At 44.2% G+C, this 17,809-nt stretch overlaps 4 protein-coding genes and 1 pseudogene across 4 annotated transcripts; 2 read left to right on the top strand and 3 right to left on the bottom strand.

The window, feature by feature from the left end:
- Nucleotides 1–254: 254 nt before the first annotated feature.
- LOC136587891 (uncharacterized) lies at nt 255–1,431 on the bottom strand. The gene has a single exon (XM_066586698.1). The coding sequence runs from the start codon at nt 1,253–1,255 to the stop codon at nt 698–700; it is 558 nt and encodes a 185-aa protein (XP_066442795.1). The 5' UTR covers nt 1,256–1,431; the 3' UTR covers nt 255–697.
- A 1,635-nt stretch (nt 1,432–3,066) lies between these two features.
- On the top strand, nt 3,067–4,357 carry LOC136587295 (uncharacterized). Its single transcript, XM_066585848.1, has one exon. It carries the CDS (start codon nt 3,211–3,213, stop codon nt 3,787–3,789), a length of 579 nt encoding a protein of 192 aa, XP_066441945.1. The 5' UTR covers nt 3,067–3,210; the 3' UTR covers nt 3,790–4,357.
- A 3,719-nt stretch (nt 4,358–8,076) lies between these two features.
- On the bottom strand, nt 8,077–9,079 carry LOC136588611 (uncharacterized; annotated as a pseudogene).
- Nucleotides 9,080–10,711: 1,632 nt separating this feature from the next.
- On the top strand, nt 10,712–12,002 carry LOC136587458 (uncharacterized). The gene has a single exon (XM_066586029.1). It carries the CDS (start codon nt 10,856–10,858, stop codon nt 11,432–11,434), a length of 579 nt encoding a protein of 192 aa, XP_066442126.1. The 5' UTR covers nt 10,712–10,855; the 3' UTR covers nt 11,435–12,002.
- Nucleotides 12,003–15,549: 3,547 nt separating this feature from the next.
- On the bottom strand, nt 15,550–16,726 carry LOC136587897 (uncharacterized). Its single transcript, XM_066586704.1, has one exon. It carries the CDS (start codon nt 16,548–16,550, stop codon nt 15,993–15,995), a length of 558 nt encoding a protein of 185 aa, XP_066442801.1. The 5' UTR covers nt 16,551–16,726; the 3' UTR covers nt 15,550–15,992.
- Between the last annotated feature and the right edge of the window lie 1,083 nt (nt 16,727–17,809).

Genomic DNA, 17,809 nt, shown 5'->3' with positions numbered 1-17,809 from the left:
AATAGCGCAGCACTATTTAATCTGGGAAAATGCCGGAGAACAGGAACAGACCTGGATGGACCTTATTATAGCCAATGGGATCTGACTGGTGATGTTCGTATCCATCATAGGACACATCCATTTCCAGCAGGGATTCCGTTTTTCTGTTCCCATGAACAGGGAAACTGAATCCATAACCGCAGATGCTAACAAAGCCTTAGATGATGGGATAAGTTGGGTTTGATAGTAAAAAGGACAATAATATCATTCATGTTTCAAATACATATTTATAAGACAATTAACTTATAAAATTAAATGTTAATATTCTAAGACTCATCAGACTAAGTTCACACACGACAACCAACCAAACACAAAGAACAAATGGCCAAAATTGATAAAAGTATCCAAATTTTGTTCTTCAATGTGAAATTCATAATCATATACTGCCATGTATTTTATGTGCAATTCTGGTATATCAAACTCATAATCATATTATTTACAAAATTTGGATGCTTTTATAAATGGTGGCCATTTATTCCGTGTGTTTTGTTGGTTGATATAAGTATAGCTGGTTTGGGCCCTTAATATACATTTTGTGAGGTTTCTGTAGGAGCATAATTTCACACACAGACTGTGAATCCCCACTAAATTTCCTGGAATCAGAATTAGAATCACATGCAAGATATTCTTCTCTTGTTGACAAAGTCAAAAAAGTCTTTCACTTCTTGAATTCTTTCACCAAGTCAGTAAGTATCTCCAGCCCCTCGACAAGTCCATCCCCAGTGGTGGCACAACATCCCTGGACATGCCACCGGCGCCCTTTCATTTTCCTGAGCTCCAGCTCTTCGGATAGTTCTCCTGGTCGCCTGGCACCTGGAAGATCTTGCTTATTAGCCATCACCACGAAAGGGACTCCTCTCATTTCATCAGTCTCCAGGATGGCGCTGAGCTCCGAGCTGGCCTCCCGAAATCTCTCAGGGTCGGCACTGTCCACCACAAATATGAGCCCATCTGTGTTTTGATAGTAATATTTCCACAGGGCTCTGATCCTGTCCTGACCTCCTACATCCCACACGGTGAAGGTGACGTTACGGATGGGTTGTACAGTCTCTACATTGAATCCTATGGTGGGGACTGTAGTGACCGTCTCCTGTAGCTTTAGCCTGTACAGGATAGTTGTCTTCCCGGCAGCATCCAGACCCAACATGAGTATGCGTGCTTCATATCCAGTGAACCTCATTAGGGTATTGTGGAGAGTACTCAGGAGAAGACCCATAACTCAAGAATGTTCTCTTCTCAGACAGACCAATAATCAGTTTGCTCTTCTGCTTGTGCATTCTTGTTGCAACCTTCGCCTCTATTTATACTCAAGTCTTTCACATGCCAATGCTTTGTATGCTGATAGCAACCACAGAGGCGCGTATCTAGTATTTCCTGCTTGCTCTGTCATTCTGTGCTATGTTGGAAGATTTTACTATAACCTATTATGACAACGAGGAAAGCAAAGGAAGTGACTTTATGACTTACCTGGATTTTGTATACAAGCAACTTTATTGCAATTAGTAAATGCGCCAACATCACACAAAAAAACCCAAAAAACTAGTCACCCGATAAAACTTTGCTTATATGGATCTGATTAGGCTAGTTTCATATGGGCGACCAGAATTTTGCAGCAAAATTGTGTTCAGGCAATTTTTGAGCGTCAGTGATGCTCTTTATTGAGAAAAATCGCATATCACATGGCTGCCGCCTAATGATAAAATTGCGCAAAAGTCAGTTGGAGTTTCTAATGTTAAAAGCGCATTGCACGATAATAGAGATGAGCGAACCTACTTGGCCACGCCCCTTTTTCGCCCGAGCGCCGCGATTTTCGAGTACTACCGTACTCAGGTGAAAAGATTCGGGGGGCGCCGTGGGTGAGTGGGGGATTGCAGAGGGGAGTGGGGGGGGGGGGAGAGGGAGAGAGAGGGCTCCCCCCTGTTCCCCGCTGCTACCCCCCGCTCCGCCACGCCTCCCCCTGCCCCCCGGCGCCCCCCGAATCTTTTCACCCGAGTACGGAAGTACTCGAAAATCGCGGTGCTCGATCGAGTAATTACTCGAAACGAGTAGGTTCGCTCATCTCTACACGATAATGAATGCGTTGCGATGCGATAAAAAGGAGGCTTCATAGGGAAATATGGGAGATAAAAAGAAAATGCAAAACACAGAAAGATAGGGCATGCTGCAATTTTTCTTTTATCGCATGAGTGAAAACGTCGCAAATGTGAAGGAAGCCATTGAAAATCATTGGTCTCATAATTCTGTGTTTTTACTTACTCTCGCATCACGTGAAAATAGTGCGATTTTATCGCCTGTGTGAAACCATCCTTACGGTATGTACATTCGCCACACAGTTTCTGTAGTAAATTTTGCTTCAGAAAAAACCCATCAATATCCACTTGTGTATTTCCGAAACGGAAATTCGTGTTTCCATGTGTTTTGGCATCAATAAGTTGTGGAAATGTTATTTTCTGCGTTGGAATTTCCCACGTGGATTTTGTCCATTGACAGGGCAAATTCTGTGTGTTGATCTGCGCCAAAAAGCACAACAAAAAAACCATAGTTTTTGATGTGACTTTTGAGGAATAATTTGCAGCGCAAAATTCTGTGGCAAACTGCGCCGTGTGAACATGCCCTTAATCCACTACTGAAATCCAGAGGGTACGGACGCCCGTCGCGGATTTCGCAGCAAATATATGCCCGTGGGCAGGAGCCCCTAAAAAGTGAATTGAAATGTAAAAAAATATAGAAAAATCTCTGGTCTCGAAGGGGTTAAAGAGAAGCTACATTTCATATCAAGGTCTTTAAGTTCATTGGTTCTCAGAACAACTGCAGAAACTTAGAAAATTAAACAAAGCAATATTCCCAATAATAATCTGTTTTTACACGCCTGTTAACAAGGGGTTAATTCTGTCTACAATACGGAGCCTTTTGTGTAGCCTTTTAAAATCTAACAATTAGACTAAAGTTTAATACTTTTGTGCTCATCTGAACAAATAAAGTTTTTTCTTGTTGATGTTTGCTCGTGACCTAGCAGTATCCAGCATGGAGAGTATTGCACAGCACACTGGTGACTGGGAGGAAGTAGGAGGAGAATGTGATCTCAGGTTGGAGAAGTTTACGGTGCACCACTCCCCACTATACACTGCAGTAACGTGCAGCTCTCTGGTCACAGTCTGCTTGCAGTAGAGTATGGGCACCCTGGTGAGCAGGGTACAGGGACTGTGTGGAAGGAGGCACCTAAAGAAAGCTTCTATTCTAATCCTTGGACCTCATGGAAGTGGCAAAACCACAATACTGTACAGACTGAAGCTGAACGAAAATGTGAATCCCGTACCAACGCCTAATTACAATGTAGAGACCTTGGACATCTTTGAGGACCTCTTACTTCACGTATGGGACGTTAGTTTAGGAGCCAAGGGACTACCCTTAATACGCCATTTTATGGAGGGACGCCAAGGCTTTTTCTTTGTAGTAGACAGTAAGGACACTGAGACATTTATCGAAGCTCGGGAGGATCTGCGCTATCATTGTACACATTCGGACACAGATGACTTGCCATTTATTGTACTGGCCAACAAGCAGGATCTAGATGGGGCTTGTAGGCCTTCCGAACTTGTGCATCATCTTAGACTTGACGAAATTCCCGGAATTCCTGCCAGGAAGTGGGATGTGTGTGGCTGCTCTGGCATTACCGGAGAAGGTCTTCATGAAGCTCTGGAGAAATTATGTAACATGATAAAGGAAACTGAAGAGATGAGGAGGAGATAACGTCTACTATAATGATAATAATGCAGTCAGAGGTCCAATATCAACATGATGGGCGTAAAGGCCCCCAACGTATATAGCTCATGAAAACACTAGTTGCTGACCAGTCAAGGGACAACTGCACTGCAGAGCAATCATAAACCAAGACACCTTGGAACAGAGCTTACTACCAGTCTGATGCCATATGCTTTTTTTGGTCAGAGTGGAAAAGTTCCAGGGCCTTATGAGATTAAACTTTTGAATTCCCTGAATCCCCCCCAGGATAGGCAAGCATCTCACCAATAGAGTCAGCAAAAATCAGGATGCATACCTTTATATGTAGGAATACTTCCTCCAAACTGAGCATAAATGCAAATGCTCCAACTTTTATACATATATTAAGTTCATGGTTTTATGCTGTTTTCTATGTACTTTTTGTTATACAGTATATGTATGTTATGATGTCACTAAGTGGGCATGCTTTGATGATGTCACTTTGGGTATAAATGAGCGTATATACACACTAGTCATGCTTGAAAAAGGCTGTGGTCAGCTGAAATGTTGCATTTGCATGTATGCAGTAAAAAATGGATACCAGATTGAATTGCTGCCTCTCCTTGTTTTGTTTTTTTCTGGCTTATAGCAAGATCAGCTATGCAGTATATAAACTACAATCCTTGATTCTACTGTAATTGTAAGCTTAGTTAAAATCTGTAATGCCCTATAGTTGATTTACTACAAACTTAGGTCCCATTCACATTTCAAGTGTTACTTTTGTGTTGCTCCAGGGGCCTGTAGTTCTATGTAGTTGTTACATTCGTGTGGGCAAGTAGGCACCGGGCCCACATGAACATGACCTAAAAACATGGGTGAGTACCAAGGGACTGAAAACAAACAGAGACTGGACAGAAAACTGCATACTGCGGACTGGAATCACGGACAGTCATAACATAGGACAAACGGCCAACACACTCGCCAAACATCCCCGCACGCTAAAGTAGATGAAATAGCTGAATATAAATACGAGGGATTAGCTTGTGAATTGGCCAAGACACTTAAGCCGAGAACCCAGCGAGCAAGGGTCCTCGTGTCTCACGGTCCCTACTCCAATGAGACACATGATCCAGCAGCACAGGACACATTTCACACAATAAGTTGCAACACAAAGGTAACAGGACACAAGTCACACAGCAAGCTGCACACAAAGGTAACAGGATGCAAGCCACACAGCAAGCTGCACACAGAACACAAGCCACACACAAAGGTAACAGAACACAAGCCACACAGAAGAAATCATGACTGCTCACTTTGGACACCAAACAGACACTGAAAGAGCCCTGTATTTATATGTGAGCTCAGACCCTGGGGATTGGCTGGCAAGAGCAAACCACACCCAGACAGCTAAACTATCCCTCACCTGAGGTGTCTGGATTTCTCTGGGCAGCCACCAGTCTGAGCAGATTAGTTTCCAGCCCCTTCTGCTAGTCATTTATCCATTATCCCCTTGTGCTGGTCATTTATCCATTCTCTTTAATCTGTTCCTTCTATGATGGCGTTTAGCTTTGACCTGGCCCTCAGAAAAGTCTCTGGGCACTATCCACAAAGATAATCCCAATTATATTTAGATAGTAACAAGGCCATTCTTTTCTGTTCATTTCCCCACTGCCTAAATCCCAAAGTGCAGTCTACTACGCTCTCCCTTACCTCATTTTTTTGCTCTACAAGCCTGACAAAGGCCAAAGGGACAATCTATTGGCCTCCGATGGCTATTGTAACACTAGAAACTTTTCCTGTGGTACATGTTTAGTGTAGATCAAAAACATGATGGGAACAGGGCAGTAGATGTTCTAAGTCAGTCCAGCTTGCTCTGGTGTATGTAGAGCTGTATGATGATTTTTACCTTTATTGTTTTATATTTTATTATTCTTTTACTGACCAAACTTACCTGTAAGGGCGCCCACCCACTGGCGATTTTTTTTCCCTGCGAAATTCGCAGCATTTTTTTCTCTGCAGGGGTCTATGGGACTTGTAATGTTAAAATCGCGATCGCGCAACATCGCGATTTCGCGGAAAATTGCGATTTTGCGCGATCGCGATTTTAACATTACAAGTCCCATAGACCCCTGCAGAGAAAAAAATGCTGCGAATTTCGCAGGGAAAAAAATCGCCAGTGGGTGGGCGCCCTAAATCTGACAATAAGAAGTCATAAATCGGACTTTACTGCTCGCTCTGTACTGCAAGCACTTTTCTAATCAAACTTTATATGTGATATTACATTTAGAGTGGCCACCTTTGTCGCGAAAAAATACCGTCCATGGTTTAAAAAGGGGGCGTGTCTTGGGACAGGGCTTATCATAGCATTTTTTCCTCCTTTATTATTCCAGTGGCTGCTGGTGATAGTGGCCTCCTCAGTAGCTCCAGTGGTAATAGTGCCCCCCTTGGTGCCTTTGCCCACCCCTGAACCTACAGTAGTGCAGCAGCCCTGCTATCAAGCACTAATTTGCTGAACTTTAAGTCAGGACAACACTGAAGTGCTCAAAAAATGTCCACACCGTGCATAGCATGGTACTGGGACTGGGATGAGGATGTTCCTCAAGTGCTGCAGCATCTTCACCAGGAGTTTACCTTGCGTTATAATGCCTGATGACAGGGTTGCTGCCTTGCTGGAGGTGCTCATACCAGGTAATTATTTATTCAGATACTCACTCTGACATGTGTATCAACGGCGTCCATGAGAATGCGCTGCACATGCGCCACTGCGCCAGGCAGCACCCAAGGTCTCGTGACAACTTGTGTCCTCACTACATAATACTGGCCCAAAATTTGGTTCTGCGCATGCGCGAGACTAGAAACTGTCCAAAAAGCCATCCAGCGGCTGTGTGCATGCGCGGGATGCAGGCCAGCATGTTCTTGCGAGTAGATGATGTTTAGTGTGAATCAAATTAAACGTCATCTACTCGTGAGAACACGCTGCAGTCTGCAAATGCTCACATCGCATACAATCTACATGCAGGTGCAGATCACTAAGTGACCTCACATCTACCCAAAATACAGGCCTGTAATATTGGCGGGAAAAATATCAGCCAGGCCGGTGAATTACCATCCGGGTGGCAACCCTATTCACACTGTGTCTGTGCCCTTTCATGTGTATATATGTATTTATATAAATGACTCTTTGGATCTATTCCATTTATGCCCAAGGAGGAACCCTGAGAGGCTGGAAAGCTCACTGTAACCATGTATTTTTGTTAGCCATTACAAGGTCTCATATCTACAAGATTACTTGGTTTCTCTTACTGGGAACAATCCCATTTCACCCCTTCTGTCACACACTGCACCCCATGACCCCCTGCACCATGGATAAGATGCCCCCCTCTCCCTGACGGACCCCCCCACACCAGCCAGGCTCTACATACCTGCACATCCAGGTCAGCGACTACATCCATCCAGTCGCCCACCGGCTCTCCCCATCACCACTGGCATCACGTGACGGCTGACGTAAAACCTCCTTTCACCAACTCCAGTCTAGCCTCTACCCTCGGTTTACCCACTTCCCAAGCCTCACAAAGCTCCCCGCATGAACCTCCCGGCCTCAGAACCTCCCCGGTGCCTTCCAACCATCTTCCATCTACTACATAACTCTGCAAACACTAATTTCTTTACAATTGGAGAGATGTGACATGGTAGTCAGCTGACCTAATGACGTCAGACCTCCTTCTAGCAACTCCACTCTAGCCTCTACGGTTAACGACCCATCGCTAGCTGAAAGGGAGATGACGAAGGCGCAGTAATGTCCTTTCGCCAGTTACGCTGGTTGCAGTGCAAACACTACCATGTCCAGCCGGCCTAGGGCTCTGCCAGATCTGTCAGGAAATGCTGGACAAAATAGCGCAGCACTATTTAATCTGGGAAAATGCTGGAGAACAGGAACAGACCTGGATGGACCTTATTATAGCCAATGGGATCCGACTGGTGATGTTCGGATCCATGATAGGACACATCCATTTCCAGCAGGGATTCCGTTTTTCTGTTCCCATGAACAGGGAAACTGAATCCATAACCGCAGATGCTAACAAAGCCTTAGATGATGGGATAAGTTGGGTTTGATAGTAAAAAGGACAATAATATCATTCATGTTTCAAATACATATTTATTAGACAATTAACTTATAAAATTAAATGTTAATATTCTAAGACTCATCAGACTAAGTTCACACATGACAACCAACCAAACACAAAGAACAAATGGCCAAAATTGATAAAAGTGTCCAAATTTTGTTCTTCAATGTGAAATTCATAATCATATACTGCCATGTATTTTATGTGCAATTCTGGTATATCAAACTCATAATCATATTATTTACAAAATTTGGATACTTTTATAAATTGTGGCCATTTATTCCGTGTGTTTTGTTGGTTGATATAAGTATAGCTGGTTTGGGCCATTAATATACATTTTGGGAGGTTTCTGTAAAAGTATAATTTCACACACAGACTAAGTTGTGAATCCCCACCAAATTTCCTGGCATCAGAATTAGAATCACATGCAAGATGTTTTTCTCTTGTTGACAAAGTCAAAAAAGTCTTTCACTTCTTGAATTCTTTCACCAAGTCATTGAGTATCTCCAGCCCCTCGACAAGTCCATCACCAGTGGTGGCACAACATCCCTGGACATGCCACCGCCGCCCTTTTATCTTCCTCAGCTCCAGCTCTTCGGACAGTTCTCCTGGTCGCCTGGCACCTGGAAGATCTTGCTTATTGGCCATCACCACGAAAGGGACTCCTCTCATTTCATCAGTCTCCAGGATGGCGCTGAGCTCTGAGTTAGCCTCCCGAAATCTCTAAGGGTCGGCACTGTCCACCACAAATATGAGCCCATCTGTGTTTTGATATTTCCACAGGGTTCTGATCTTGTCCTGACCTCCTACATCCCACACGGTGAAGGTGACGTTACGGATGGGTTGTACAGTCTCTACATTGAACCCTATGGTGGGGACTGTAGTGACCATCTCTTGTAGCTTTAGCCTGTACAGGATAGTTGTTTTCCCGGCAGCATCCAGACCCAACATGAGTATGCGTGCTTCATATCCAGTGAACCTCATTAGGGTATTGTGGAGGGTGCTCAGGAGAAGACCCATAACTCAAGAATGTTCTCTTCTCAGACAGACCAATAATCAGTTTGCTCTTCTGCTTGTGCATTCTTGTTGCAACCTTCGCCTCTATTTATACTCAAGTCTTTCACATGCCAATGCTTTGTATGCTGATAGCAACCACAGAGGCGCGTATCTAGTATTTCCTGCTTGCTCTGTCATTCTGTGCTATGTTGGAAGATTTTACTATAACCTATTATGACAACGAGGAAAGCAAAGGAAGTGACTTTATGACTTACCTGGATTTTGTATACAAGCAACTTTATTGCAATTAGTAAATGCGCCAACATCACACAAAAAAACCCAAAAAACTAGTCACCCGATAAAACTTTGCTTATATGGATCTGATTAGGCTAGTTTCATATGGGCGACCAGAATTTTGCAGCAAAATTGTGTTCAGGCAATTTTTGAGCGTCAGTGATGCTCTTTATTGAGAAAAATCGCATATCACATGGCTGCCGCCTAATGATAAAATTGCGCAAAAGTCAGTTGGAGTTTCTAATGTTAAAAGCGCATTGCACGATAATAGAGATGAGCGAACCTACTTGGCCACGCCCCTTTTTCGCCCGAGCGCCGCGATTTTCGAGTACTACCGTACTCAGGTGAAAAGATTCGGGGGGCGCCGTGGGTGAGTGGGGGATTGCAGAGGGGAGTGGGGGGGGGAGAGGGAGAGAGAGGGCTCCCCCCTGTTCCCCGCTGCTACCCCCCGCTCCGCCACGCCTCCCCCTGCCCCCCGGCGCCCCCCGAATCTTTTCACCCGAGTACGGAAGTACTCGAAAATCGCGGTGCTCGATCGAGTAATTACTCGAAACGAGTAGGTTCGCTCATCTCTACACGATAATGAATGCGTTGCGATGCGATAAAAAGGAGGCTTCATAGGGAAATATGGGAGATAAAAAGAAAATGCAAAACACAGAAAGATAGGGCATGCTGCAATTTTTCTTTTATCGCATGAGTGAAAACGTCGCAAATGTGAAGGAAGCCATTGAAAATCATTGGTCTCATAATTCTGTGTTTTTACTTACTCTCGCATCACGTGAAAATAGTGCGATTTTATCGCCTGTGTGAAACCATCCTTACGGTATGTACATTCGCCACACAGTTTCTGTAGTAAATTTTGCTTCAGAAAAAACCCATCAATATCCACTTGTGTATTTCCGAAACGGAAATTCGTGTTTCCATGTGTTTTGGCATCAATAAGTTGTGGAAATGTTATTTTCTGCGTTGGAATTTCCCACGTGGATTTTGTCCATTGACAGGGCAAATTCTGTGTGTTGATCTGCGCCAAAAAGCACAACAAAAAAACCATAGTTTTTGATGTGACTTTTGAGGAATAATTTGCAGCGCAAAATTCTGTGGCAAACTGCGCCGTGTGAACATGCCCTTAATCCACTACTGAAATCCAGAGGGTACGGACGCCCGTCGCGGATTTCGCAGCAAATATATGCCCGTGGGCAGGAGCCCCTAAAAAGTGAATTGAAATGTAAAAAAATATAGAAAAATCTCTGGTCTCGAAGGGGTTAAAGAGAAGCTACATTTCATATCAAGGTCTTTAAGTTCATTGGTTCTCAGAACAACTGCAGAAACTTAGAAAATTAAACAAAGCAATATTCCCAATAATAATCTGTTTTTACACGCCTGTTAACAAGGGGTTAATTCTGTCTACAATACGGAGCCTTTTGTGTAGCCTTTTAAAATCTAACAATTAGACTAAAGTTTAATACTTTTGTGCTCATCTGAACAAATAAAGTTTTTTCTTGTTGATGTTTGCTCGTGACCTAGCAGTATCCAGCATGGAGAGTATTGCACAGCACACTGGTGACTGGGAGGAAGTAGGAGGAGAATGTGATCTCAGGTTGGAGAAGTTTACGGTGCACCACTCCCCACTATACACTGCAGTAACGTGCAGCTCTCTGGTCACAGTCTGCTTGCAGTAGAGTATGGGCACCCTGGTGAGCAGGGTACAGGGACTGTGTGGAAGGAGGCACCTAAAGAAAGCTTCTATTCTAATCCTTGGACCTCATGGAAGTGGCAAAACCACAATACTGTACAGACTGAAGCTGAACGAAAATGTGAATCCCGTACCAACGCCTAATTACAATGTAGAGACCTTGGACATCTTTGAGGACCTCTTACTTCACGTATGGGACGTTAGTTTAGGAGCCAAGGGACTACCCTTAATACGCCATTTTATGGAGGGACGCCAAGGCTTTTTCTTTGTAGTAGACAGTAAGGACACTGAGACATTTATCGAAGCTCGGGAGGATCTGCGCTATCATTGTACACATTCGGACACAGATGACTTGCCATTTATTGTACTGGCCAACAAGCAGGATCTAGATGGGGCTTGTAGGCCTTCCGAACTTGTGCATCATCTTAGACTTGACGAAATTCCCGGAATTCCTGCCAGGAAGTGGGATGTGTGTGGCTGCTCTGGCATTACCGGAGAAGGTCTTCATGAAGCTCTGGAGAAATTATGTAACATGATAAAGGAAACTGAAGAGATGAGGAGGAGATAGCGTCTACTATAATGATAATAATGCAGTCAGAGGTCCAATATCAACATGATGGGCGTAAAGGCCCCCAACGTATATAGCTCATGAAAACACTAGTTGCTGACCAGTCAAGGGACAACTGCACTGCAGAGCAATCATAAACCAAGACACCTTGGAACAGAGCTTACTACCAGTCTGATGCCATATGCTTTTTTTGGTCAGAGTGGAAAAGTTCCAGGGCCTTATGAGATTAAACTTTTGAATTCCCTGAATCCCCCCCAGGATAGGCAAGCATCTCACCAATAGAGTCAGCAAAAATCAGGATGCATACCTTTATATGTAGGAATACTTCCTCCAAACTGAGCATAAATGCAAATGCTCCAACTTTTATACATATATTAAGTTCATGGTTTTATGCTGTTTTCTATGTACTTTTTGTTATACAGTATATGTATGTTATGATGTCACTAAGTGGGCATGCTTTGATGATGTCACTTTGGGTATAAATGAGCGTATATACACACTAGTCATGCTTGAAAAAGGCTGTGGTCAGCTGAAATGTTGCATTTGCATGTATGCAGTAAAAAATGGATACCAGATTGAATTGCTGCCTCTCCTTGTTTTGTTTTTTTCTGGCTTATAGCAAGATCAGCTATGCAGTATATAAACTACAATCCTTGATTCTACTGTAATTGTAAGCTTAGTTAAAATCTGTAATGCCCTATAGTTGATTTACTACAAACTTAGGTCCCATTCACATTTCAAGTGTTACTTTTGTGTTGCTCCAGGGGCCTGTAGTTCTATGTAGTTGTTACATTCGTGTGGGCAAGTAGGCACCGGGCCCACATGAACATGACCTAAAAACATGGGTGAGTACCAAGGGACTGAAAACAAACAGAGACTGGACAGAAAACTGCATACTGCGGACTGGAATCACGGACAGTCATAACATAGGACAAACGGCCAACACACTCGCCAAACATCCCCGCACGCTAAAGTAGATGAAATAGCTGAATATAAATACGAGGGATTAGCTTGTGAATTGGCCAAGACACTTAAGCCGAGAACCCAGCGAGCAAGGGTCCTCGTGTCTCACGGTCCCTACTCCAATGAGACACATGATCCAGCAGCACAGGACACATTTCACACAATAAGTTGCAACACAAAGGTAACAGGACACAAGTCACACAGCAAGCTGCACACAAAGGTAACAGGATGCAAGCCACACAGCAAGCTGCACACAGAACACAAGCCACACACAAAGGTAACAGAACACAAGCCACACAGAAGAAATCATGACTGCTCACTTTGGACACCAAACAGACACTGAAAGAGCCCTGTATTTATATGTGAGCTCAGACCCTGGGGATTGGCTGGCAAGAGCAAACCACACCCAGACAGCTAAACTATCCCTCACCTGAGGTGTCTGGATTTCTCTGGGCAGCCACCAGTCTGAGCAGATTAGTTTCCAGCCCCTTCTGCTAGTCATTTATCCATTATCCCCTTGTGCTGGTCATTTATCCATTCTCTTTAATCTGTTCCTTCTATGATGGCGTTTAGCTTTGACCTGGCCCTCAGAAAAGTCTCTGGGCACTATCCACAAAGATAATCCCAATTATATTTAGATAGTAACAAGGCCATTCTTTTCTGTTCATTTCCCCACTGCCTAAATCCCAAAGTGCAGTCTACTACGCTCTCCCTTACCTCATTTTTTTGCTCTACAAGCCTGACAAAGGCCAAAGGGACAATCTATTGGCCTCCGATGGCTATTGTAACACTAGAAACTTTTCCTGTGGTACATGTTTAGTGTAGATCAAAAACATGATGGGAACAGGGCAGTAGATGTTCTAAGTCAGTCCAGCTTGCTCTGGTGTATGTAGAGCTGTATGATGATTTTTACCTTTATTGTTTTATATTTTATTATTCTTTTACTGACCAAACTTACCTGTAAGGGCGCCCACCCACTGGCGATTTTTTTTCCCTGCGAAATTCGCAGCATTTTTTTCTCTGCAGGGGTCTATGGGACTTGTAATGTTAAAATCGCGATCGCGCAACATCGCGATTTCGCGGAAAATTGCGATTTTGCGCGATCGCGATTTTAACATTACAAGTCCCATAGACCCCTGCAGAGAAAAAAATGCTGCGAATTTCGCAGGGAAAAAAATCGCCAGTGGGTGGGCGCCCTAAATCTGACAATAAGAAGTCATAAATCGGACTTTACTGCTCGCTCTGTACTGCAAGCACTTTTCTAATCAAACTTTATATGTGATATTACATTTAGAGTGGCCACCTTTGTCGCGAAAAAATACCGTCCATGGTTTAAAAAGGGGGCGTGTCTTGGGACAGGGCTTATCATAGCATTTTTTCCTCCTTTATTATTCCAGTGGCTGCTGGTGATAGTGGCCTCCTCAGTAGCTCCAGTGGTAATAGTGCCCCCCTTGGTGCCTTTGCCCACCCCTGAACCTACAGTAGTGCAGCAGCCCTGCTATCAAGCACTAATTTGCTGAACTTTAAGTCAGGACAACACTGAAGTGCTCAAAAAATGTCCACACCGTGCATAGCATGGTACTGGGACTGGGATGAGGATGTTCCTCAAGTGCTGCAGCATCTTCACCAGGAGTTTACCTTGCGTTATAATGCCTGATGACAGGGTTGCTGCCTTGCTGGAGGTGCTCATACCAGGTAATTATTTATTCAGATACTCACTCTGACATGTGTATCAACGGCGTCCATGAGAATGCGCTGCACATGCGCCACTGCGCCAGGCAGCACCCAAGGTCTCGTGACAACTTGTGTCCTCACTACATAATACTGGCCCAAAATTTGGTTCTGCGCATGCGCGAGACTAGAAACTGTCCAAAAAGCCATCCAGCGGCTGTGTGCATGCGCGGGATGCAGGCCAGCATGTTCTTGCGAGTAGATGATGTTTAGTGTGAATCAAATTAAACGTCATCTACTCGTGAGAACACGCTGCAGTCTGCAAATGCTCACATCGCATACAATCTACATGCAGGTGCAGATCACTAAGTGACCTCACATCTACCCAAAATACAGGCCTGTAATATTGGCGGGAAAAATATCAGCCAGGCCGGTGAATTACCGTCCGGGTGGCAACCCTATTCACACTGTGTCTGTGCCCTTTCATGTGTATATATGTATTTATATAAATGACTATTTGGATCTATTCCATTTATGCCCAAGGAGGAACCCGGAGAGGCTGGAAAGCTCACTGTAACCATGTATTTTTGTTAGCCATTACAAGGTCTCATATCTACAAGATTACTTGGTTTCTCTTACTGGGAACAATCCCATTTCACCCCTTCTGTCACACACTGCACCCCATGACCCCCTGCACCATGGATAAGATGCCCCCCTCTCCCTGACGGACCCCCCCCACACCAGCCAGGCTCTACATACCTACACATCCGGGTCAGCGACTACATCCATCCAGTCGCCCACCGGCTCTCCCCATCACCACTGGCATCACGTGACGGCTGACGTAAAACCTCCTTTCACCAACTCCAGTCTAGCCTCTACCCTCGGTTTACCTACTTCCCAAGCCTCACAAAGCTCCCTGCATGCACCTCCCGGCCTCAGAACCTCCCCGGTGTCTTCCAACCATCTTCCATCTACTACATAACTCTGCAAACACTAATTTCTTTACAATTGGAGAGATGTGACATGGTAGTCATCTGACCTAATGACGTCAGACCTCCTTCTAGCAACTCCACTCTAGCCTCTACGGTTAACGACCCATCGCTAGCTGAAAGAGAGATGACGAAGGCGCAGTAATGTCCATTCGCCAGTTACGCTGGTTGCAGTGCAAACACTACCATGTCCAGCCGGCCTAGGGCTCTGCCAGATCTGTCAGGAAATGCTGGACAAAATAGCGCAGCACTATTTAATCTGGGAAAATGCTGGAGAACAGGAACAGACCTGGATGGACCTCATTATAGCCAATGGGATCTGACTGGTGATGTTCGTATCCATCATAGGACACATCCATTTCCAGCAGGGATTCCGTTCTTCTGTTCCCATGAACAGGGAAACTGAATCCATAACCGCAGATGCTAACAAAGCCTTAGATGATGGGATAAGTTGGGTTTGATAGTAAAAAGGACAATAATATCATTCATGTTTCAAATACATATTTATAAGACAATTAACTTATAAAATTAAATGTTAATATTCTAAGACTCATCAGACTAAGTTCACACACGACAACCAACCAAACACAAAGAACAAATGGCCAAAATTGATAAAAGTATCCAAATTTTGTTCTTCAATGTGAAATTCATAATCATATACTGCCATGTATTTTATGTGCAATTCTGGTATATCAAACTCATAATCATATTATTTACAAAATTTGGATGCTTTTATAAATGGTGGCCATTTATTCCGTGTGTTTTGTTGGTTGATATAAGTATAGCTGGTTTGGGCCCTTAATATACATTTTGTGAGGTTTCTGTAGGAGCATAATTTCACACACAGACTGTGAATCCCCACTAAATTTCCTGGAATCAGAATTAGAATCACATGCAAGATATTCTTCTCTTGTTGACAAAGTCAAAAAAGTCTTTCACTTCTTGAATTCTTTCACCAAGTCAGTAAGTATCTCCAGCCCCTCGACAAGTCCATCCCCAGTGGTGGCACAACATCCCTGGACATGCCACCGGCGCCCTTTCATTTTCCTGAGCTCCAGCTCTTCGGATAGTTCTCCTGGTCGCCTGGCACCTGGAAGATCTTGCTTATTAGCCATCACCACGAAAGGGACTCCTCTCATTTCATCAGTCTCCAGGATGGCGCTGAGCTCCGAGCTGGCCTCCCGAAATCTCTCAGGGTCGGCACTGTCCACCACAAATATGAGCCCATCTGTGTTTTGATAGTAATATTTCCACAGGGCTCTGATCCTGTCCTGACCTCCTACATCCCACACGGTGAAGGTGACGTTACGGATGGGTTGTACAGTCTCTACATTGAATCCTATGGTGGGGACTGTAGTGACCGTCTCCTGTAGCTTTAGCCTGTACAGGATAGTTGTTTTCCCGGCAGCATCCAGACCCAACATGAGTATCCGTGCTTCATATCCAGTGAACCTCATTAGGGTATTGTGGAGGGTGCTCAGGAGAAGACCCATAACTCAAGAATGTTCTCTTCTCAGACAGACCAATAATCAGTTTGCTCTTCTGCTTGTGCATTCTTGTTGCAACCTTCGCCTCTATTTATACTCAAGTCTTTCACATGCCAATGCTTTGTATGCTGATAGCAACCACAGAGGCGCGTATCTAGTATTTCCTGCTTGCTCTGTCATTCTGTGCTATGTTGGAAGATTTTACTATAACCTATTATGACAACGAGGAAAGCAAAGGAAGTGACTTTATGACTTACCTGGATTTTGTATACAAGCAACTTTATTGCAATTAGTAAATGCGCCAACATCACACAAAAAAACCCAAAAAACTAGTCACCCGATATAACTTTGCTTATATGGATCTGATTAGGCTAGTTTCATATGGGCGACCAGAATTTTGCAGCAAAATTGTGTTCAGGCAATTTTTGAGCGTCAGTGATGCTCTTTATTGAGAAAAATCGCATATCACATGGCTGCCGCCTAATAATAAAATTGCGCAAAAGTCAGTTGGAGTTTCTAATGTTAAAAGCGCATTGCACGATAATAGAGATGAGCGAACCTACTTGGCCACGCCCCTTTTTCGCCCGAGCGCCGCGATTTTCGAGTACTACCGTACTCGGGTGAAAAGATTCGGGGGGCGCCGTGGGTGAGTGGGGGATTGCAGAGGGGAGTGGGGGGGGGAGAGGGAGAGAGAGGGCTCCCCCCTGTTCCCCGCTGCTACCCCCCGCTCGGCCACGCCTCCCCCTGCCCCCCGGCGCCCCCCGAATCTTTTCACCCGAGTACGGAAGTACTCGAAAATCGCGGTGCTCGATCGAGTAATTACTCGAAACGAGTAGGTTCGCTCATCTCTACACGATAATGAATGTGTTGCGATGCGATAAAAGGGAGGCTTCATAGGGAAATATGGGAGATAAAAAGAAAATGCAAAACACAGAAAGATAGGGCATGCTGCAATTTTTCTTTTATCGCATGAGTGAAAACGTCGCAAATGTGAAGGAAGCCATTGAAAATCATTGGTCTCATAATTCTGTGTTTTTACTTACTCTCGCATCACGTGAAAATAGTGCGATTTTATTGCCTGTGTGAAACCATCCTTACGGTATGTACATTCGCCACACAGTTTCTGTAGTAAATTTTGCTTCAGAAAAAAACCATCAATATCCACTTGTGTATTTCCGAAACGGAAATTCGTGTTTCCATGTGTTTTGGCATCAATAAGTTGTGGAAATGTTATTTTCTGCGTTGGAATTTCACACGTGGATTTT

Source organism: Eleutherodactylus coqui, chromosome 13 (genome assembly GCF_035609145.1).
Source record: "Eleutherodactylus coqui strain aEleCoq1 chromosome 13, aEleCoq1.hap1, whole genome shotgun sequence".
NCBI lineage: Eukaryota > Metazoa > Chordata > Amphibia > Anura > Eleutherodactylidae > Eleutherodactylus > Eleutherodactylus coqui.
This window is presented reverse-complemented; position numbering and strand designations above follow the sequence as displayed.